Source organism: Lobosporangium transversale (assembly GCF_002105155.1).
Source record: "Lobosporangium transversale strain NRRL 3116 chromosome Unknown BCR41scaffold_16, whole genome shotgun sequence".
In the NCBI taxonomy this organism is placed as follows: Eukaryota; Fungi; Mortierellomycota; class Mortierellomycetes; order Mortierellales; family Mortierellaceae; genus Lobosporangium; species Lobosporangium transversale.
This window is the reverse complement of record NW_019028994.1, coordinates 27,797-51,104: the sequence shown is the minus strand read 5'-3', so window position 1 is coordinate 51,104 and position 23,308 is coordinate 27,797. Positions and strand designations below refer to the sequence as shown.

General features: G+C 43.1%; 2 protein-coding genes across 2 annotated transcripts; both read left to right on the top strand.

Annotated features, from left to right (window-relative positions):
* The first annotated feature begins 652 nt into the window (after positions 1–652).
* BCR41DRAFT_352455 (phosphatidyl serine synthase-domain-containing protein) lies at positions 653–3,149 on the top strand. Its single transcript, XM_022023953.1, has 8 exons — positions 653–962; positions 1,083–1,182; positions 1,294–1,444; positions 1,644–1,754; positions 1,978–2,145; positions 2,255–2,488; positions 2,603–2,748; positions 2,851–3,149. Exons 1-8 carry the CDS (start codon positions 719–721, stop codon positions 3,092–3,094), a joined length of 1,398 nt encoding a protein of 465 aa, XP_021881798.1. The 5' UTR covers positions 653–718; the 3' UTR covers positions 3,095–3,149.
* Positions 3,150–3,513: 364 nt separating this feature from the next.
* BCR41DRAFT_421654 (hypothetical protein) lies at positions 3,514–21,712 on the top strand (the record flags this gene model as incomplete). Its single annotated transcript, XM_022030059.1, has 11 exons — positions 3,514–4,073; positions 4,217–4,304; positions 4,434–4,708; positions 4,868–5,223; positions 5,343–12,244; positions 12,342–12,683; positions 12,795–13,280; positions 13,374–13,677; positions 13,767–13,980; positions 14,108–14,252; positions 14,351–21,712. 11 exons carry the CDS (start codon positions 3,514–3,516, stop codon positions 21,671–21,673), a joined length of 16,995 nt encoding a protein of 5,664 aa, XP_021881797.1. The 3' UTR covers positions 21,674–21,712.
* Positions 21,713–23,308: the final 1,596 nt, after the last annotated feature.

Below are 23,308 nucleotides of genomic sequence, written 5' to 3'. Positions count from 1 at the left end.
CTCTTACCATATTTAATATTTATTGTATCCAGATTTGCCATCTGTGATAGTATGTTATTGTTCTGGTGGCGAAATGAAACAGCTTGCATCGTATAGGGCTTTAATATGATCTTGGCGTGTAGTGATTACACTACAGGTTGGTGATACATCCAAGTAAGAGATATATTACTGTACAAATCATTAATATTGTCCGAGTGAAGTACTGGCACGACTCATGATATTCAAAGCTTACAATGTCCGGATCTGTGGTTCAATCCTTTGTAACAGCAACCCGTGAAAGGAAAATAATAATAATAAAAAAAGAAAGCCAAGCAACGTGGCCTTGCCAAGGAAGTTCGAGAAGAGTCATCACCGCCAATCAACGGTTGCTGGTACCAGTCTCAGATTCAGATTCAGAAGCCGAAATAGAAGCAGAAGCAGAAACAGGGAAGAAGCAGATGACTGGACACCTGGGAGGAAGATCAAAAAAATGCTTATTTTGTTCAGTAATATTTCGTCCTTTTGCTTCTTTTTTTTTTTTTTTTTTTTTTTTTTTATATTGATTCAATCAACTTCTCACTCGTCTATTTCTTTTCTCATTCGTTAATTGTTGGATTCACAGGAAGAACAATTCCACTTTTTTTTTTTTTTTTTTTTTTTTTTTTTTTTATTCGGAAGAACAGCAGAACAGCAGAACAACAACAACAAAAAAGGGTGTGAGAGAGAGAGTTTTTATACAATGACCATCTCACAGGATCACCTCTCGAATGCTTCCACAAGTGAAGAGCATGACCATGTTCATGCAGAGATGACTTTTCGGTCTACTCTCCTCAAGTCACGCCAGGCATCCAGTTCGTCTGCATTGTCTACTCTTTCGGATGCATCCTCTTCACTTGACGATAAGCCTGAATGGTTCACTAAAGACACTTCGGTTCAGTTTCAAAAAACACATACGGAGCAGGACCCTGCCGTAGGATTCTTCTGTAATGATTATTATGCTAATAAAAAAAAGGACACTTAGTATGGCAAAACAAATTCCAGTGATATCAGATCCAGGAACTAGGGAATCTAACATACCTTACGGTGCTATTATTGACTAATAGATACGCCAAGAACTCTTACCATCCTCGGAGCCATGTTGCTCGGTCTTGTCTACGTGGCGATGACTCCCGATATTGATGATACAAGTGCAAACGTGAAGCTGTACGAGTCCTTTTTCTCATAAAAGCTTTCATAAAGTGCTTACTTAATACATTTAATATACTGATGACAGAGGTCTTCCCCTTCTTTTCCGATTCATCCTTGCCAAATTAGTGGTGTGACAGCAGCAATTGGATCCTTTTGCGTCTTCGGTATGCTTCAATTCCGAGACAGTTTACTACTGAGACCCCATCCTGCTCTCTGGCGAGTTGTCTTGGCTTTAGGTGTCGTGTATCAGCTCTTTCTCGTCTTTCTACTTTTCCAGGTAAAACAGTGGAAAAAAAAAAAAAAAAAAAAAAAAAAAAAGGCTAGAAAGATAAGAAGTTGCTGGACCATTCTATATTTTTCGTCATCTGTAGTTTACAACTTTCCCACTCTCACTCTCGCATCATTTGTTTATGTTGTCGATGATCAAACGAGGGAACACAAACTTAAACAGACTTAAACATTGTTACACCTACTAGAACAAGCATGATGCGAGAATGTTCTTCAAGTATCTTGATCCGTCTCTTGGTGTTCCATTGCCCGAAAAATCATATGGCGACGCCTGTGAATTGACTTGGGACAACGTTGTGGTAGGTGCAAGGCCCTCATTGGCCCTCCCCTTCCCCCGTTTTTTTTTTTTTTTTTTTTTTTTTTAGCATCTTGATTTATGGCCTTTTCAGTTGGTCAGAGAGCATTTCTTCCATTCTGAATGTTATGTGAGGAGAATTCATTCATCTCGTATCTTTTTGATATATCCTTTTCTTGTCTCTTCCCGCCATCTGGGATCCTTTATTATATTACTTCTTAATGTAGGGTCAAGTATTTGATGAGTTTGTCCTTGCTCATGCTATCGGATGGTTCTGTAAGGCGTTGATCATACGTGACTACACTTTCTGTTGGATTTTGTCAATCATGTTCGAAGTCATGGAATATTCGCTCTCGCACCAGCTCAACAACTTTGACGAGTGCTGGTGGGACCATGTAGGTTTTTTTTTGTTGCTGCTCTACGATCTCATTCTTGCTAATTGTCCCTGACCCATCATTTTAATTAAGCAGAGCTATTTTTACCTTGTTTGTTTGCTTTTGCTAGTGGATTCTGGATGTTTTACTTTGCAACTGGTTGGGCATGTACTTGGGTGTCAAGACCTGTGAGTACTTTGAGATGAAGCAGTATTCTTGGCAAGGATGGTCAGATATCCCAACCATCAAGGGAAAGATGAAGCGCACGATGCAGCAGTTCACACCAAAGTCCTGGACGAAGTTTGAATGGAATTCCACCAAGAACTTTAAGAGTTATTGTACTGTTATCTTTCTACTCACTATGGTAAAGAGATCAATCAGGATCCTCACCCGGAACTCTTGCTAGTCTGTACATTGTGCTTTTCTTGTATCGTACTCACAGAGACCTCTTTTCCTTTCTACAACTCTCATTCTCAAGTTCTTAATTTGCGAGTTGAACGCATTCTACCTTAAGACGTTACTGTGGATTCCTCCCGCACATATCATCAATGTGATTCGAATCTTTGCCTTCTTTATGTTCGGGATCCCTGGTGTGCGCGAGGCTTATCAGTACTTCCACGATGCGTAAGTAGCGTCTTGTATTTGAGATCTGTGATTACATATCTAATCTAGGATATGCCATTACTCATACTCTATTGGTTTATTTCCTTTCGCTTTGTGTAATAGCAATTGCAAGCGCATTGGGCCACAGGCTTGGTTGTTGATCGCCAATATTGCAACCGAAGTGTTAATCGTTTTCAAGTTTGGCCAAGGAGAGTTTCCTGATCCTGCACCCAAGCCGGTTATTTATTTTTGGATGGTGTTCCTGACACTACTCACTGTGTATCCCATCTACAAGTTCTATTTGCTTCCCAAGTACAGGCCAAGTAGTAGCACTGCCAGTGGTGTATCGAAGGCAAAGGCGCAGTGAAGCCTAATTACTTTTTTTTTTCAGTAGTTTTTTTATGTGTTTTAATAAACCAGTCACTCTTATGTTTTTATTTCAGCATGCGCCACAATAAAAAAAAAAAAAAAAAAAATCACTTGGTCTAATTATTTAGAAAGGTTCCCTTGAACTTTGCACCTTGCTTTTTTATGCTTCCTTCCTTCTTTCCTTCCTTCTCATTTTTTTTTTTTTTTTTTTTTCTTCGTCTGCGCACAAAGACTAGAAAAACTAGAAAGGAAGAATAAGAGCAATAGTATAAGCAGGAAAAAGACCCTTCATATTTCATTTCATTTTTATCACACTATCATCTGCATATCATTTACTATTCATAGCATTCATCTTTTAATCTCTTCACACACACTATAAAAAAAAACTTTTACTTTTCACTTCATCTTTATTAAATCATGGCATCTTCTGGCCCTTTCACCTCAGTGTCAACTATCCATGATCCACTCAGCATGGATCTCGCGGCTGCAACCACAAACTTTCTTGAGTTTTTGGATACCTTCAAGGAGAAGGGCAAAGAAATGGCCTCATACAATAACAAAGTTATGACTGCATCGCAACTCCAATTACTGCATGCTTTGGCTGATCGATCAAACCCTTTTCAACGTTCAGAGATTTCACAAGTGCTCAACATTTTGTCGAACCTGCTTAAGAACCAGCATTTGGCAATAAAGATCGTAGAATTGTATCGACCTATTGTCCTTGATCTGGTCGCTCGATGGATGATTCCAGACTCTGTTTCAACATCAACATCAGCATCAGCATCAGTATCAGCATCAGCATCAGTTTCAGCATCAGTTTCAGCAGCATCATCACCCAAGATGAATATGGACACTGATAACATAGACTCAATCACAGACATTGATTCATTTCCTACAAATTTTTCATTACAGCAGGACCTACAAAGGATTGCACAGGTCTTTGGGCTGATCCTTCCTATAGTTCCACAAGTTAAGAGGTATTGGAAAAAAAGAAAAGGAAAAAAAGAAAGAAAGAAAGAAAAGAAACTAAGAAAGATTTGGGTTTTGGGTGAAAAACAACTTTAATTACTAAACCATGGTCCACTTCATTCCATTGCCCTCTTGTTTCCAAAATGAATAGCTTTGCAGTTCGTATATTTTTACAATATCCATCGCCACTGGAATGGCTCAATACACTTACAGACAAACACATTCAGGATCCTCAACAGGTATATTGTTATAGTTATTATTATTATGTAAAGAAAAAAAAATCCAGTGTTTTCATGTTTCTCAAACGGATACTCTATGGATCGCACAAATTATTAATAATCATTGTCTTGTCCTCTCCTTGTATATAGGATGAAATAAAAAGAGCTCACGATACATTGATGACTTGTTATCGACTTTTGAAATTCTCATCGTCAACATTTTCGACGTTGTGGGATTGGACACCGGTTTATAGCTGTTTGGGATTCAGTGATGAGCCATTAAAATATTTGGCGATCCAATGTTTAGCAGTTGTGCTTGATATTCGGGACGATCAGATATCGGAAGCCCTAAAGGTCCACTTGAATATCAAGGACAGTATTGAATGGAGCGTCGGATTCCAAAAGTATCGCGCGGATCTGTTGTCGTAAGTGTCTATGTCTGAATTAAAGAGGGAGAGGAAGAGGATTGATGTATAGTTATTATTGCTTGTCATTGCTCACAGGGATGGAAGAAGGAAGAGAGGTATCTAACTTGAATGTTCTTTTTACTTTTATATTACTCGTTATGACTTGAAATTGTTCAGTCTACTGGAGCAGGATCGGATTTCAGCGGCTCAACTTGCATTATTCAAGAATCCACCAACGTCGACATCATTATCATCATCCACTGCATCATTAGCGGATCGACGTATCATGGTTGAAGATCTTTCACCATTGACAGTCAACCTCTGTGGTGTACTCCTGCCAAGATCCAACAATCCACATCCTCAACAATCATTATTGTCGGGCCATAAACTAGTCTTGACAGAAACCACAAAACATAATCTACATTCTATCGGACTCGCGCTCTCAATTGGCGCACCCGTCTTATTAGAGGGTGTCACAGGTGCTGGAAAGACTGCACTAGTAGAAGAAGTTGCCAGAGTGACCGGTCGTGATGGTATAAAAAGTTACTTCTGTCCTTTTTTATAAGTTGCAGTGGATTAATGATATTTCAGTATTACTTATTTTCTTTTTCTTTTTATTTTTAATTTTTTTAATTTTTTTTTTTCTTCAAAGATCTTGTCAAGATCCATTTGGGCGATCAAACAGATTCAAAAGTACTATTGGGTACATATGTCTCCACTTCAAAACCAGGATCGTTTAAATGGCAAGCAGGCGTGCTTACGACGGCTGTCAGGGAAGGAAAGTGGCTGTTGATCGAGGACATCGATTTAGCCCCCATGGAAGTTCTATCAGTTCTCCTTCCATTACTGGAATCCAGGACACTTTTTATCCCTAGTCGTGGCGAAAAGATCCCTGCTCATGAGGGATTTCAGCTATTCGCGACTCAATCCATGATTCCATCTCGTTCGGGTGGTGGGCGATTAATGGCACGTAATGTCGGCGGGGCTGATGCTAGTATTGGAGCCAACCTCTGGACACGCGTTCAGGTCAACTCGCTTTCGCATCAGGAGTTATCTCAAATTATCCATGAACGGTTCCAGGAGCTAGGACCTGATCAAATTCTGCCCAACTTGATCATGCATGTCTTTGAAGCCATCTCCGCTACCTTTGCATCATCAGAGTTCTCATCCTCTCAATCCATGGTTTCTCGCGTTATTTCGCCTCGTGATTTGATGAAGTGGTGTACTCGTATAGATACTTTAATCAAGGCGAAAGGGGGGTTCATGGCGTTAGGGAACCTGATCAGTACTAAGAGAGGAGTGGATGAAAAGATTCTTCAAGATCTGTTCTCAGAAGCCGTGGACTGTTTCTGTTCCATGATTGCAGAATATGATGTTTGGGAGCGAGTCTTGGTCCGATTAGGTGCTGCTTTGACGATTCCAGAGCAAATGGTTCGACATTATATCAACAGCTATACACCAGAACTCAATGATCGCGACCCAGACAATATTACGATCGGCCGCGTGACACTTCCAATCTTGGGTATTGATCAAGGGGGAAGTCATCGTAAAGTCAAGAAAGGAATAAGAAAATCAGATTTCGCGAAGACTGCACATGCTGCAAAACTAATGGAGCGGATTGCAGTTTCGGTCCATTTAAACGAACCAGTGTTATTGGTTGGTGAAACTGGAACGGGAAAAACAACTGTAGTTCAACATCTAGCCAGTTTGTTGAACCATAACCTTACAGTCATTAATTTATCTCAACAATCAGATTCTTCAGATCTATTGGGAGGATTTAAACCTGTGGATGTGAAGGTCCTTGCAGTACCATTGAAGAACATGTTTGATGATCTCTTTTCGAGAACGTTTTCAAGAAAGAAAAATCAGCAGTTCATAAACCTAGTCGATAAGCTCTATATGCACAGCAAATGGGATGCATTGATCAAGGCTTGGTCACAGTCGATTCAGATGGCAGAGAGTAAACTAGACACGAGTAGGAAACAACAAAGAGATGTTGATACAAATGTCGACAGTACGGCAGCAGTAGGAGCGACAACAGCAGCGAGCACAGCATCAAAGAAGCTTTCACCCAAACTTCAAAGAGAATGGCAAACATTTGCAGATCAGCTCGCGATTCTCAAAGAAACTTATTCTGTGTCGTCTGCAAAATTCGTGTTCTCATTCTTGGAGGGTGCACTTGTCAAGGCAGTCCGTCGTGGAGACTGGATTTTGTTGGATGAGATCAACTTGGCGACGACCGAAACGCTAGAATGTCTTAGTGGATTGCTTCAGGACGAACATGGCAGCATTCTCTTGGCAGAACGAGGAGATTCTGAACCGGTAGTCCGTCACAAGAACTTCCGTGTGTTTGCCTGTATGAATCCTGCAACAGATGTAGGCAAACGGGATTTGCCTCCAGGTTTACGGAATCGGTTCACAGAGTTTTATGTCCATCCACCAGATGCTAGACGTGAGGATCTGTTGGAAATCATCAAAAAATATCTCGAATCCTGTACACTGAGCGATTCAAGAGCCATCCCCGACATTGCGGATTTTTATTTGGCAGTCAAGGCTTTAAGTTATGCACACAAGTTGGTAGATGGTGCTAATCAACGGCCTCATTTCTCAATGAGAACATTAACAAGGGCCTTACAGTTTGTTCGTGAGATCGTGGCCACATATGGATTGCGTCGATCGATGTATGAAGCTTTCAGTATGACCTTTTTGACTCAGCTGAGCAGAGAAAGTGAGCGAACTGTCCGAGCATTGGTCGAGAAGTATTTGTTGAACGGTGTCAAGAACCCACGTCAAGTCATCACTCAGATCCCACGCAAGCCAGATTATCCTCTTCAAGAAGGAAGAGAGATGATCCAATTTGGTCATTTCTGGCTCCAATGCGGCTCTCATCCGATTCGAGATGATGGGCAGTATATTTTGACGCCATCTGTGGAGCACAACCTCAATAATTTGTCTCGTGTGGTCATGACACGTCGATTCCCAATCTTGATTCAAGGTCCTACTTCTGCAGGAAAGACCTCTATGATTGAATATCTGGCACATCGGTTGGGCCACAAGTTTGTTCGAATTAACAATCATGAGCATACGGATTTGCAAGAGTACATTGGGACTTATATCTCTAATTCGGAGGGACAGCTCGTTTTTCAAGAAGGTGTTTTAGTGGAAGCACTTAAAAATGGATACTGGATTGTATTGGACGAGCTCAATTTGGCTCCTAGTGATGTTCTTGAGGCTCTGAATCGATTGTTGGATGATAATCGAGAGTTAGTGATCCCTGAAACAGGTGAGATTGTGAAGCCTCATCAGGATTTTATACTGTTTGCGACTCAGAACCCAGCGGGATTGTATGGGGGACGCAAGCAACTCTCAAGAGCCTTTAGGAACCGATTTCTGGAACTATTTTTTGATGAGATCCCAGAGGCCGAGCTGGAAACTATCCTGTCTCGTCGTTGTACGATGGCTCCTTCATATTGTAAACGCCTCGTAGAAGTTTACAAGAAACTGATGGCTCGTCGCCAGACCACCCGACTGTTTGAACAGGGACATGGATTTATCACACTACGAGATTTGTTCCGATGGGCAGGACGAGGTGCAGGCAGCTATGAGGAACTAGCTCAGGATGGATACATGATTTTGGCAGAAAGATGTCGTAAAGATGAAGAGCGAGCTGTGGTCAAGGAGGTCTTGGAGGAAGTGATGCGAAGCACAATTAATTTGGATCGCATGTATAACTGCCCCGAGGTCTTGGATTATATGCAGAGATTCCATGGTGGACGCGAGAATGTGGTTTGGACCAAAGCCATGAAGCGTCTCTTCACGTTGGTGAGCCATTGCCTCAAGAATAATGAGCCCGTGTTGCTTGTTGGAGAGACTGGATGTGGTAAGACCACAGTTTGTCAGATGTTGTCCGAGTATCTGGGCCGCGAACTGGTGATCGTCAACTGTCATCAGAACACAGAAACTGCGGACCTTTTAGGAGGCCAACGCCCAGTTCGAAATAATCAGGGTATGGTTGTGTCTACTAAGAATGAGCTTGTCAACTTTATTGTCAAGATGGGAGGCGAAGTAACATTTGTGCTGGATGAAGCAGACTTGGATGTGGTAGTCACTGCATTTGAGAAATTTGTCAAAGTTAATCAACTTGAGAGTCGAACTACAGAAGATGGAGCTGAAGTCATTGCAGTCATAGCAGAGCTCCGTCGCATGTACCGCCAAGCAACTACACTGTTTGAGTGGCATGACGGTCCTTTGGTTCAGTCAATGAAGGACGGTCATTTGTTCTTGCTGGATGAGATTTCGTTGGCAGACGATTCGGTACTGGAGCGTCTGAACAGTGTTCTAGAACCACAACGTTTGCTGGTTTTGGCAGAGAAGGGAGGTAAGACAGTTGAGGTCATGAATGGAGTCCCTGGCTTCCAGTTTCTGGCTACCATGAACCCTGGTGGAGACTATGGTAAGAAAGAACTGTCGCCTGCCCTCCGAAACCGTTTCACGGAGATCTGGGTCCCCGCTGTTACAGACCGCGAAGATTTGGTCAAGATCATTGAGGAGCAAATCCAATACAAGGCTGAGATGGCGGGCTTTGCAGAAAGGATTCTTGACTTTGTTACTTGGTTCACACATGAGTTGGGTAAGAGTCATATTGTGGTCAGCTTGAGAGATATCCTGGCTTGGGTTCGCTTTATGAACGCATTGATGGCTAAGGGCCAATTGACAGCTGAGGAGGCATTCGTTCATGGAGGAAGCTTGGTCCTCTTGGATGGCCTTGGATCGAATGCTTCTGCTGGAGGTGCATCCATGACAGGAGCTCTTTTGAGAGAGTTCCGTCTCAAGTGTTTAATGGCATTGAGTAAGAATGAACAGGTCTTGCAACAGGGTGAGGCTGCAATCTTTACAGAGGGCTTTGGCACAGTTAAGAATGACAGTGGACTCTTTGGAATCACCCCGTTTTACATTAAGAAGGGAAACCTACAAGACCAAAAAATCAAGTTTACGCTGCTGGCACCCACTACAACCGACAATGCCATGCGAGTCCTTCGTGCGATGCAGCTTAAGAAACCCATCCTTTTGGAGGGTTCACCTGGTGTAGGGAAGACATCACTCATCTCTGCTCTTGCGACAGCTTCTGCGCACAACTTGGTTAGGATTAACTTGTCAGAGCAGACTGATTTAATGGATTTGTTTGGATCTGATCTACCAGTCGAAGGTGGAAATAGTGGCGAGTTTGCCTGGAGAGACGCACCGTTCTTGCAAGCAATGAAGAGTGGTGACTGGGTGCTGCTCGATGAAATCAATTTGGCAAGTCAGAGTGTGCTCGAGGGCTTGAATTCCTGTCTAGACCATCGTGGGTCGGTTTATATCCCAGAGCTAGACAGAACATTCGAGTGTAACATGAATTTCCGAGTCTTTGCAGCGCAGAACCCTCTGCAACAAGGAGGCGGTCGTAAAGGGCTGCCCAAGTCATTCGTAAACCGCTTCACACAGGTCTTCGTGGAGCAACTCTTGGATAGCGACATCCTCTTTATCTGTAAGCACCTGTTTCCTCAAGTTGAAGACTCGATGTTGCGGAAAATGATTGAGTTCAATTACCAGATGTTTGAAGAGACGATGGTCAAGCTTAGTTTTGGCCGTAAGGGCAGTCCATGGGAGTTCAACCTGCGCGATGTTTTCCGCTGGATGGAGCTGATGACTATGTCTAACCATGGTCTTGGATACAATCATGACCCTGCAGAACATCTGGACTTGATCTACTTACAGCGTATGAGAACTGAGGAGGATCGTGCTGCAACAGTTGCATTGTTTGAGAAGATCTTTGACCAACCTTACACTCGCACTAAATCCCCTTACTTCCACGTGGACGAAATGCACTTACAAGTTGGGCATTCGCTTCTTCCCCGTCGACATGGAGATACAAGTAATGTTCTTGGGAAGGATTTACACCTACTTCAGTCGCTCCTTGGACCATTGGAGGGTATAATGAAATGTGTGGAAGTCAATTGGATGGCCATCTTGACAGGCCCAGCTTCGAGTGGTAAAACCTCGATTGTCCGACTCCTAGCCAACCTAACTGGAAACAAGCTGGAGGAGTTTTCGATGAATTCTGGAGTCGACACTATGGAGCTTTTAGGTGGGTTTGAGCAAGTTGATGTTGCGCGGCATCAAGAGCATATCCTCTTCGGACTATCTCGCCTCGCAAGCCGTATTTCTCGCGAGATGCTGTTAATCCCAGGTCAGCATAGCACACTTGCTTACGCTCGCGAGGTCAGCCAGAGTCTTTACTTGCTTCATTCACAAGATAAATTCTCAAAACGTACCTCAACTTCTTTGGCACGTCATGTTGCAGATGAACGTGTGATGCGTAACAATGCAATCGAGTCCTTGTTGAATCAATTGTGGTATCTAGTCCGAGAGTTCAAGCTGAGTGAGTTCGAAAAGGATGCTCAAGAGTTAGATGAAAAGTTCAAGCTTCTGCGTAACTTGGAATTGACTTCTGTTAGCGGACGATTTGAATGGATTGATGGATCGTTGATTAACGCGCTAGAGCATGGATATTGGTTGTTGATCGACAATGCCAACCTGAGTAACCCTTCTGTCTTGGACCGGCTCAATTCATTAATGGAGCCCAATGGCACTTTAATGGTGAACGAGCGTGGATTAATCGATGGCGAAGTTAAGATTATCCGTCCGCATCCCAATTTTAGGATATTTATGACGGTTGATCCTCGGTATGGCGAGCTTTCGAGAGCCATGCGAAACCGTGGAGTCGAGATTACGCTAGTGGATGCAGAGTGGATCAACAGTATACAAGATTCAGTAAAGATTGCAAACTCGCTCGGCATTCGAGGATCCGGTGTTCCGTCTAAGATCAGCCAAATCCATCGTTACATTCACGACTACTTCAAATTGACCATGCCATGGAAGACAGTTCATGCTAAGGATATGTTACTCTACACACGTTTTGTGGTCGAGAGACTACAACGTGGAGAATATCTTGAGATGGCGCTTCGAAACGGTGTCCAGCAAGTATATACATTTGAGGGTGTCCCCAAGGCAGCGATGCAGCAACAGAATGATGAATCCCATCACTGGTTCGAGCTGCCCAAAGTTGATGCTCTGGAGGCGTCGCCTTCATTTGATGTGGAATCAATGAGCATTAGGAGTACATTGTCAGTTACGAACTGCCCTCACTTGCTCGAAGGCCGCATGTTTTCTCAGGAATCAAAATTGGCAACTGTGTCATTGGATGGATCCTACTTGATGTATCTCTTACTCTTGGATGATGAGTCTAATGGAATTACGACAGCGACCATGATTTGGACTGCAGCTCATTACTTTTTAGAGACAAGCTCTCTCTTTGACGCCTGTTTACGAAAGACCTGGCTTCAAAATCTGTTAAAGAATAATGATTTGAATGAGACAAACAGAGCACAGGCACTGATGGCTGATCATATCTTGGATCAATTGTCACAAAGTCCTATGATGCCTCGTCTTGTAGAGCTGAAAGAAGCATTGGCATCCAAACTAGCCCTCAATAAGAAGTTTTTGGAATTTCAGGTGAGACAAAAAAAAAGTGGGCAAGCTTTCATTTTAGTGGAATGAGCAAAAGTATCCTAATGTGCAAAATGACTTTATTTATGGAAATTTTGCCTAGCCTGTTGATATGCGTCGGAACCCGAATTTGTTCTGGGCGATCGACAGACTTTGTGAGACTAATACGGAAGCGAAGAATGTATGGATTGAGTATCAGTCTGTAGCTCGTCTGATCGCGCTCTTTATCCGAGTCAAGAAGATGGAGTACATTGAAGCTAAAGTCTATGCACAAGCGAGGGGCAAAAAGCCAAACACTGTGCAAATCTCATATTTGTACCAGCAACAACTTTGGGACAAGCCGCTGCAGCATCAGGTAGTGGCACAGATCAGCCCTTGTCTCACGGCTGTTCGCATGATCATCTTGCGATGGATTGAAGCGTTGAATGGAGCAAGCGATGAGAATGTAAGTTTGCGTCAAACCTCTTCCCCCCCTTTTTTTTGAAACCATTGATGACTATTTCACCGTTAAGCTAACATTCGTTCGGTGATCGTTGATGTTGTTATATATATCCAGGCTACGAAACTCCATCTGTTCCTTGATAAGCGTGACATGATCTGGGATGCTGTTCAGGAATCAACTATCAACGTGGGCGAACTTATGATTCTGGTTAAATTGATGTCAGAATCCGGTGATTTCTTATTATTGTTGTCTCCAGAATTCTTTGGTCCATTATTTCATAGTCTCAGTGTGATGACTGAAGCCATGGTATTGACCACAGGAACATTAATGAAGAATTTGTGGAGACGCTTACACCCCTCGGTTTTGGCATCTGAAGAATTGGTCGCTATAGAGCATGAATTACTCAAGATTGCCCATACGGTCGATGTCTGGTCTGATGAAGCCATCCTAGACCAAGATGTATTGGCAAAAGCTAGGGCGATTGCCAATATTCCCGAATTCAAGGACACATTGATCGATGCCATTGCGACACTTTACTTTGTGGACCAGAGCCCTGAGAATGGAGCAGTTTTGCTTAAAACGATCAAACATGTCCCAGCTGTAAGTGATGATATATTTCAGATTAAGAAGAAATGGATATCCTCCTATAGACTAATTTTCTTTATCTTTTTCTTTTTTCCCTAAAAAAAATAGCACTTGCAAAAGCAAATCGAAGGTGTTCAAAAGCAACTTGAAGGATATCCCAAGATCAAATCTAAAAATATTCAGGATACAGAGAATTTCATGCACCCCATTATGGATTTTTCAAGCACAGTGGCAGAGATGGGCTTGCTTTCAAAACTGCAACAACAATTACCACAAAACGATCGTTTATCCAGGAAGACCTTAGAAGAGATTAGGACCCTGTATGAGTTCTCGTTGAAATCTACAACTCGCTCTGCAATCGACTTTGTGCCACATAAGCGCTTGATATGGGTCTTTGACTCTGATGCTAAAGGTAAACACAAAAAAATTTTTTTTTGTGTATTAGCATTAAATGGCTTACTAATATAAAAAAATTTGTTTTTATACGCCGCTACTATAAAGGTTTGAATGAAAACACTCAGGCACTTTTTAATCGGTTGATTCAGGATGTTCTTCACAACTGGCATGCGCGTCTCTGGAATAATGCATTCAAGGATACCAAGTTTGACTCTTTTGGCGGGAAAATTTTAAATGAGGATGTGCGTGAGTTATTTGCACTTCAAGGTCCCGCCAAGTTATTCCAAAGTGTGAACACTGCTGCTTACTTCAATTATCTGTAAGTATAATCAAAGAAGTCCATAGATTCATTGGTTCCTATTATGTTTAGTCACTTGGATAAGCCTATTAACTTTTTTTTTTTTTTTTTTTTTTTTCACTATGTTAATGTATCATCATTCCTTTAGAACCACTCTACCGAAGGCAGCTATCAGCACGATGGATACTCAATTGGAGCAAACACGTTCCTTAGTGGCCCATCAGGCTCGTATTTCCAAGCATATTAACCGCGTTGCTGCTTCCTTAATCAGCCTGATCTCATCTATCAACTTGGTAACGTGTCACTCTAATTTTCATGGGATTGTGGCTATTTCTGTTTCTCAAGTAACAATTCTTTAACATTAGAGTCATTTTTTCTTTTATATCAATAGATTATCGATGTGATAGTTCAAGTGCACACAGAGTTAGATTTTACACAATACCGCGTAGCGTTGGATACCATTGCCAGTTCATTGGACAGTGAAGCCCATCAGAGCGAAGCCTACGAGTCTTCTCTTTCAACCTTGTCCCACTTCAAATCTACGGATATCACACTTAAACCGTCTTCAGTGGGTCGTCATCTTGCGCTTGCTATTTCTCAATTGATACAATGCATTCGATTTTATCAATCTGGAGTAAGTAACGATAGCAGCAACAACAGCATCGATACTCAACTCCAGAATCTTCACGGCAAATCCTGGGTCAACATAGGTCTCGCTTTCATTGCATTATATATTCCTGATTATTCTCTTGACCCAACTGCAAAACCTCGTTTGATGCTTCATGCTCTTCGAACGAAGCAAGACTCTCTTCAGACAGAGATCAAGGTCCGTCAAGAAATAGAGATTTCCTTCACAGGGTCTCATGAGAACGCCATAATCTTGGAAAAACTGGCTGAATTGCGTCGAATCGAAGACGAGATTGAACATTTTGCGATAGATGTGGCCTTGCGTCCCTCAAATTCTCAGCTCGAAGAATTATTCAAGCAAATTTGGCAGATTCAAAAGGCTGCGATTAATAAGGAGACCATCTCGGGAGTTATAGACAAAATCGAAGGTGCCAACAAAGATGGATCGCAGCTGGATCAAGAAAAGCTGTTCCAAGATGTGACTTCCGAATTTATCCGCCGTAATGGGCTAAAGTTTAGAGCCTATAGAGATATTTTGCAGCCACTCATTGTTTCAATCTATCAAATCAAATTTGGTATGCGATTGGTGGCTTCAGCGTCAGCGTTAAGCTATATTCGAGATCGCGAGGCACTAGAGTCAATTGTCACTTGCCTTATCCGAGTTCCAGACTACCATCGCTTGGAAAGCTTGGGTCATAACAACAACGACAAGTTTGACTCGCTCCACGTGGTCACTCAGCCCGCAACTCTTCAAGTTGTTAAACGCACTGTGTTTGGCAAGAGCATTGTCACGAAGCCTTGGTCATTCTACTTAAAGTATCTGATCACTGCACTTCAGCGTCAACGTCGTGCAATTGCTGCAACAGGTATTCTTGATAAGCCTTCAATTGATACTTTGGATGACCTGTTTACAGAAGTAACGGATATTTGGACTAAAGGTGAAGAGCATGCAGCCAAGATGAAGATCGAGCAAGAATCACTCTACAAGCAGCGAGTCAATAAGTATGAGGGTATGGACGATGATGCGATCGACGAGGCTACATTTAAGGAGATGTTTCCGGACTTTGCAGATGATTTCAAAGCTCCTGATGAGAATATGACTATTCCAGATGATGAAGATCAGAACAAACATCAACAAAAAGAAGCACCTGCTGTTGAGGAAAAGACGTTTGATGAGCACGATGTAATCTCAATTGGCAACCTTCACAAGATCTTGTTCAGTGCAGCTGAACTCGACAAATGCTCAGACACTCCGACTATGACGATCCAGGAACGCAAATTTCTAATTTGGTCTTGGTACAATCGTGCTTCCGAGCTGTCAGATGTCAGCGAATGCTCATTTGGGCACCAACTCGATACAGCTTCTCAAGGCGCACACCTGCTCTCGAGTGTTCTGACGGAGGAATGGTTGACAGGAAAAGATAACAACTATTGGTCGTCAGACCCCACGTATGATTTCTACAAGGATCAGCGTGTGGCGGAAGTTGTCAGGATTATTCCTATTTTAACGAAGCTCCGCTATCGTCTCCAGAGCATCCACTCTATCTGGTCGGAACACGCGATCCTCGAATCTCTGATTGAATTCTGCGACAAGTTACTGGCTTTCCCGCTAGACTCCCCTGTTGCCAAAATACTTGCAGGTATTGAAGTTCTCTTGCTTAAAACCGAGGACTGGCAGATGAATGCTAGTCGCGAATACTCTATTCTTGAAAATCAAGAAGAACTTAAGACATTGATCATCTCGTGGAGACAGCTTGAGTTGACTTGTTGGCCCAAGTTGCTTGAAATCCAGGACAAGAGCCAGGCTGAGAGCGTCTTTTCATGGTGGTTCCATTTCTATGGATCGATTATAAAGCCTACTAGAGATATGGATTTAGCGGTGGATGAAGGGATCGAAGTCGATGTCCTTGCTCATGTTAAAGCGCTTCTCGGTGTTTTGGACCAGTTCTTACAGGCTTCCAGCGTTGGGGACTTCTTGCCTCGTATGGATCTCCTCAAATCCTTCCACCGTCATCTTAAAATCCGAGGCGAACTCACATTTGCAGAGCGTCAGAAGCGTCTCAAGGAGAGCCAAGATGAGAGCAGCATCAACAATGTTACCGCGACAGCAGCCGTCGCAGTCGCTTCCAAGGTTGCAGACGCTATTTGGAATGTTCATCAGTATTACAGTCAGTTTATTGAGAGCATTCAGACCTATGTCTCCACCTCAAGGAAACCCATTGAGAAGGAGATGAAGGAACATGTCAAAATTGCCAGCTGGAAGGACACAAACATTCATGCACTCAAGGCAAGTGCTCTAAAGACCCATCGTCGTCTCAACAAGCTGCTCCGAAAGTACAGAGATATTCTCCGCAAACCCCTCACAGATATCATCACAGCCTACCAGATGGAAGCACCTGTTGTCCGCGCCAACAAGAAGCAGGCTCCTGAGGTCAATCAGCCAAACATAGATGTTTGGATCACACAAACAACTATGGTAACAGATATCTCAGAGCCTATTCGACAACTGCTTCAGCAGTCAATTACACTAAGTCCCAGTGAGGCGCTTCTCAACTTACCTTCTACTTTTAATCGCTTGAAGAAAATCATGGCCAAAAATGTAGTAATGTCAAGCTCAGAGAGTGCGCCTCTAGAGGAACTCATTGGCGACATCATCCAACAGATCGAAGATTTCCAAAAAGAAACTCCATCTAAAATGACAGAAGAGAATAAGTCTCAGCTCAAAAACATGAAGACGATCCGCAAGCGTGCACTTGTTGATCTACTCAAACTGCTACAACGTTTGGGGTTGAACCGTCACCGCATGGTTCGTCTTGAGGAAGATCTATTGGGTTATGTTTTCCATTTGCCTCCCACTGAGATCCAGGATATTGAGGCGCAAGCTAAATTAAATGACAAAATTGTCCCTGCGGGTTCACAGGTGGCTCAACTGTGGAAGAGGTCTGATGATTATTTTTACAAAATTGTGGGCCGCATGATGCAACTCCGTAGTCTGTCGCAGCAGCCCCCCAAGGACATCACCATTGTCGAGGCCGAGAAGAGTCGTGGATATACTGAGCATCTTGTCAACTTGGTAATTGAACAGCGCCAGGAGCTGCGGTCCATGAAGGCCTCTATGGACATACTCCGTGGAGTAACCTCACAGTTCCAAGGTATCTTTGCTCTCCCCAAGGGCAAGACTGTCTCGCTCGATGTTCATGGTCCCCATACACTCATCTATCATAAGGTTGCGCTCGACAAGCTTTATGATCTTTTTGTAGACGCCATGTTAGTACTTGAGGCAACTGCTCGTCACTCCACAACTCCTGGTCGTAACCAATTTTTGGTCAATGCTCAAGCTGCTTTGGTCAAGACAAAGTCACTCAAACATTCTTTAGATAAGGTCGTTGACCGATGGTATCTAACCCCTGTTATGACTGGAGGGGTCTCTCCAATTTTGTCAGGCTTGATCCTGGAGACCTTATCGCAAAGCTTGGATGCTGTTCACGAGATCGAGCATATTCTCGTCTCCCTTCTCAAAGAGATGCCAGAAGCGCAAAGTGTCCTAGATCCTCTGCTGTGTCAGATCACCGAATCTTTTCCTCGCCAATGGTCATTCTCTACTACCACCATCGATCCCTCTAATCTATCATTCCAGGGTACTGTGTCCATGCAAAAACTTGTTCAAGAAATCAATGACGAGATTGATGGATGTATTACCTTCGTGCTTCTACGGGTCCAAGATATTAGTAAAAAGACCAAAGCTGTAGCTGCTGTTGGAACTCTCTCTTCCAATAATACAGTTGGTATGAGTGAAAATAGCGAAAAGGAGGACGAGGAAGAGAAGGATCAATACGGTATGCCTGAAAAGTTCATCACGTCTGAGAATAAGAAGCTGACGACCATGCACCGCATCCTTCAAATGGAATCAATGATCAAGAAAACCCGCTCGATCAGCCAAAAGATTCATCAAGCCATTCGCGTTCCAGGTGCAGCAGCAGCAGCAGCAGCAGCAGCGGCCGAGGCTTTCATTACAATGCGTCTCCAGGAACTCTATCCATTTATCGAACAATATCTCTTCCTAGCTCAACACCACTTGTTCCACTTTGTCCAGTACCATAAGACTATTAACAAATTGACCTATGTCCTTTGCAATACCTTCTCGATTCTTTTCAGCAAGGGCTTTTGTATTCCAGAGATGGAGCAAGAGATGAAAGAAGGTGAAGAGGAAACAGGTGTTGCAGGCACGGGTATTGGTGAGGGTGAAGGTGGGAAGGATGTTAGTGATGAAATTGAGGATGAAGAGCAGGTTCTTGGTACTCAGAACGAGAAGAAGCAAGAGGACCAGGATAAGAAAGAGACTCAAGAAGAGGACAAAGGTATTGAAATGGAGAACGACTTTGAAGGCAACTTGGAGGACGTTGAGCCTTCCTCAGATCAAGATGATAACGAGGATGACGAGGACGATGAAGATAAAGAAGAGCCTGACGAGGCTATTGGCGATGTCGACGACGATAATCCAGAAGCCATTGATGAAAAGATGTGGGGAGATGATGAAGCTGAGGATGCTCGTGATAACGACAAGATGATTGATGAAGATAAATCAACAGAACAGAATGAGCAGGAATCTGATATGGTTGCCAAGGATGAGGAGGACTCTGGCAAGCAAGATATCAATGATAAAAAGAATAAGAAAGAAAAGAAGGAGAAAGGTAAAGATGATAATCAAGAGGCTGAAACCCAAGAAGGTGGTGATGAAGAAAGGAAGGACCAAGAAGCAGAAGAAGACGATGAAGCTGAAGAAGAAGAGTTCGAAGACCATAATGAGGAGGAGACAGCCGAACATCGACCGGATGATCAACAACAAGTTGAGATCCCAGAAGCAGAGACATTGGATTTACCTGATGATCTAAATTTGGATGGTAATGAAAAAGAAGAAGACGACAATGATGAAGGTCTTGATGAAGAGCCTTTTCAAGACCAGATGGATGTTGAAGAGCAACAGGATCCTAAAAACAAGAAAGATGAAGGAGGTAGGGATGAGGATGAGGATGAAGATGATGGTAGGGAAGATGAAGAAACTGCTTCAGGAGAGAAGATGGAAGATGAGGAGATGAAGGGTCTTGACAACGATGAGGACGAAGAGATGGCAGAGCCTATTGTTAACGATGAAGAGGTGGAAGATGGCGAAGAGAAAGAGCAGGAAGAAGAGGACGATGAAGCATCCCGTGATGACTCACGTCAACGACCTAACGAACAAGCTCGCTCAAAGATGGAGGAACAGAAGCAGGAGGAAGACGAAGAAAATGAAGAAGGCGATGAAGTGAAGTCTTCAGAGCAGGAAGAACAGCCCGATCAAGATGCTGAGGCCAAACAAGAGTTTGGAGTTGAGGGTGAACAGGGCAAGGCTAACTCAAGTGAGAATCCTAAGGCTGAAGCTGACAGCCAACGCTCGATGGAGAGTGCGCCTACATCATCTTCTAGAACTGATCCAACTATGGAGGATCAACAGGATCAACAGAATAAGCCTCGGGACCGTGGTGATAACTCACAAAAGAAAAATCGCCCCTCAAATGAACAAGAAAAAGATAACTTCAAGAAGCCGGAGACAAATCCCCATCGATCCTTGGCTGAGGCGCTTAAAAACTGGAAACAAAAGTTGCAAGACCTTGCTGATCCTGAAGAGGAGGAAAAGGATGAAAGGGAAGCGGAGGAAACGCCTAAGGAGGATGAGAATGCCGAAAAGGAAGGTGAGGAGATGGAAGTCGATGAAAACCAGGCATTTGAATACCTTCAAAATGATGATGAGGCGTATGACATGGAGACTATGGGCAATGCAAATGAGCAGCAAATGCAAGACCGCAAGGATTTAGGGGCCATTGATGAGGAACAAATGAAGAAAGACGACGGAAAAGAGGATCAATTTGCAGATATGGATGTTGACCCTAAAGACGAAGATGTGGACATGGACCAAGGCCCTGAGGAGCAGAAGCCTAAGCTGGATGAGGATGTCATGGAGCAGACCAACCCTGAGAATGCGGCAGGTGCTTTTTTCTCTCAGCGCATGGACAAGCGCAAGAAGGATCAAGAGAATGATGACGATGAAGAGGAGCAGAGGAAGCGTGAAGAAGCCGATAAGGCTGCTGCCGTCCATGAACCACTCAAGCCTGAGGAGATTGAGGCGCTTCGTCAGCAGCTGGAAACCTCTCTTGGCGATTGGAGATCAGGAGGACGGGATCCCAAAGAGGCTCAAGCACTTTGGCAAAAATACGACAATTTGACTCAGGATCTTGCTCTTGGTCTCTGTGAGCAATTACGATTGATCCTGGAGCCTACACAGGCAACCAAACTGAAGGGCGATTATAGGACTGGAAAGCGCCTAAACATGAAAAAGATCATCCCCTACATTGCTTCGCAGTTCAAGAAGGACAAGATCTGGCTTCGCCGTACAAAACCCTCGAAGCGGCAGTATCAGGTCATGATTGCCATTGATGACTCTACCTCCATGTCCGAATCTCGCTCTGTTCAACTAGCTTACGAGTCGCTAGCCTTGATCTCTAAAGCGCTTTCACAGCTGGAAGTTGGGGAGATTGGCATTATGAGTTTTGGAGAGCGGGTTGAATTGCTCCATCCATTTGACCAACCCTTCACAGGAGAGGCCGGAGCAAAGGTTCTGCAGCGATTTGGATTTGATCAACACAAGACCAAAGTCAAGGAGATGATGGAAGCCTCAATTGCACTGTTACAGCATGCCAAGATGAATCAATCTGGAGCAGCACGATCTCAAGAGCTGTGGCAACTTCAAATTATTATTTCAGATGGAATTTGCGATAACCATGATGACACACTTAAGGCGTTAGTCCGCCAGGCAGCTGAGCACCAAATCATGCTGATCTTCATTATCCTGGACAATAAGCCTGAGAAGGAGTCGATTATGAAAATGACAACTGCTAGCTTCACAACCGTTAATGGTGTGCCTAAGCTGTCGTTGAACCCATATCTTGAAACCTTCCCATTTGACTACTACGTGGTCCTGCAGAACATCAACAGTCTTCCCGAGACCCTTGCGGATGCTTTACGCCAATACTTCAGCTTTGTAGCGACTTAGTTTAAACCTCTAACGTTCATAATAAATATATATGCTTAAACCCATTTACTACTAAATATATTTTAGTCGCTCCCTATCTTTTGCTAAATAACACGCTTTCAGTATCTTTGGTAAGGTTCACTATCTCAGGCAGCCTCAGCTTGCTCTTGGGCTATTACCATTGATGTCTATATTCCACTCGCTGCAGTCGATTATATGTATGATCATGCAATACTAAGACGACAAAGGACGTCTTTGCGTCCATTATCCGAGCTAGCGACTCTCTCTTGCCCCACCACACCCATTCATTTTTCTACCACATCAAAAAAGAAAGATGAGGATTACGGCATCATATGCTATTTATTTATTTTAGTCTAGTTCTAAAATCTCGAGTACCAATAAAAAGATTGATTACACATAATAGAGAGCTGCTAGCATAGGAAGGATAATGTCACTAATCATTACCGGTCTCTTAGTAAACGGGGGTCAAATAGAGACTATGTATCGGAGTAGGGTCTAGCAGGTTTGCGGCCTGTTCGTGCACGAGATTCATACCAATATTTATACTTTCTCTAACTGGTTTCAGAGCAAAAGTATAAAGCTTCTTCAGCATGGTACACATGCTTTTTATGAAGGAGATTGTGATTCAATGTAGGTTGGTAGTGAAATTGAGCTCAGCAGCAACTTGATGATTTAAGCTTGGTGTAACTGAGAGACCAATGTCTCTTGTATCCGGGACAGCTCCAGCTTGTAACCCTCTAAAGTAGGACAAATTCACCCGCATTAAGAAAAACAACCTGTGTTCATGCAATCGGTATAGCCAACTTTGGAAGCAATCTCAGTTCTTGCTGCCTTTCCTTCTTCCCTCCTCTTCTCCTGTTCAAGAAAGTCAATCGAAGTGTATGCAATGTTTTAACCTAATTGATATAGCTTACTATGTATATGGAACCAAAGTTCAATAGGACAAAGAGAGGGGTCTTTATTTCTGGACAGACGACATCTTATATACTATAAGATATTGTTGCAAAATTTAGGGGCAGATGTGGTAGGAGATTTAGGTCGTTTTGGTGGATTATGAAGCCGGTCACTTCCAGCTGCAGATAGATAAATAATTCTAACACAATAAAAGAACACACACACTACTCAAAGACTGGACGAGAACAGTCAGTACTCAAATGGCTCTTGTGTAAAAATAAGGAACCTTTAATGATCTATGGCTACTGACGACGAACGTTGTGAGGGCTCTTTACCTGGACGAGAACAGTCAGTACTCAAATGGCTCTTGTGTAAAAATAAGGAACAAGGAGCCAGATTTTCCTGAGCTGTTGCTCGTTAAATAGTTGGTGGCGAACCCTCTACACGTGACTAAAACTAAAACCAACAATATCGTCTGCCCCACGTGAGTGGTAAATTAATTCATCGTATACGCTATATGGGTCTATATGGTGCAGTGTACTCATCGATAGGGGTGAGCTGTAAATCTTGTCATACAGCCTCATATCTTCCGCCGCTCATTGGTTTTGTAATTCGCGAAATGTTTGGTGACTGATAGTCAAGGAGACTAAGAAGTTGTTTTACTATTGTTACCGGGCGGAAGCCGTTTATAAAGCCCCACCATAGCCTTCGCACAATATTCTAATCTTTTAAATGGAAGTG

Coding starts and splice junctions, on each gene's coding strand:
- BCR41DRAFT_352455 (XM_022023953.1), top strand. CDS start 719: ATGACCATCTCACAGGATCACCTCTCGAATGCTTCCACAAGTGAAGAG. Junction 963..1,082: donor CCCTGCCGTAGGATTCTTCT/GTAATGATTATT, acceptor ATTGACTAATAG/ATACGCCAAGAACTCTTACC. Junction 2,489..2,602: donor TTATCTTTCTACTCACTATG/GTAAAGAGATCA, acceptor CTCATTCTCAAG/TTCTTAATTTGCGAGTTGAA.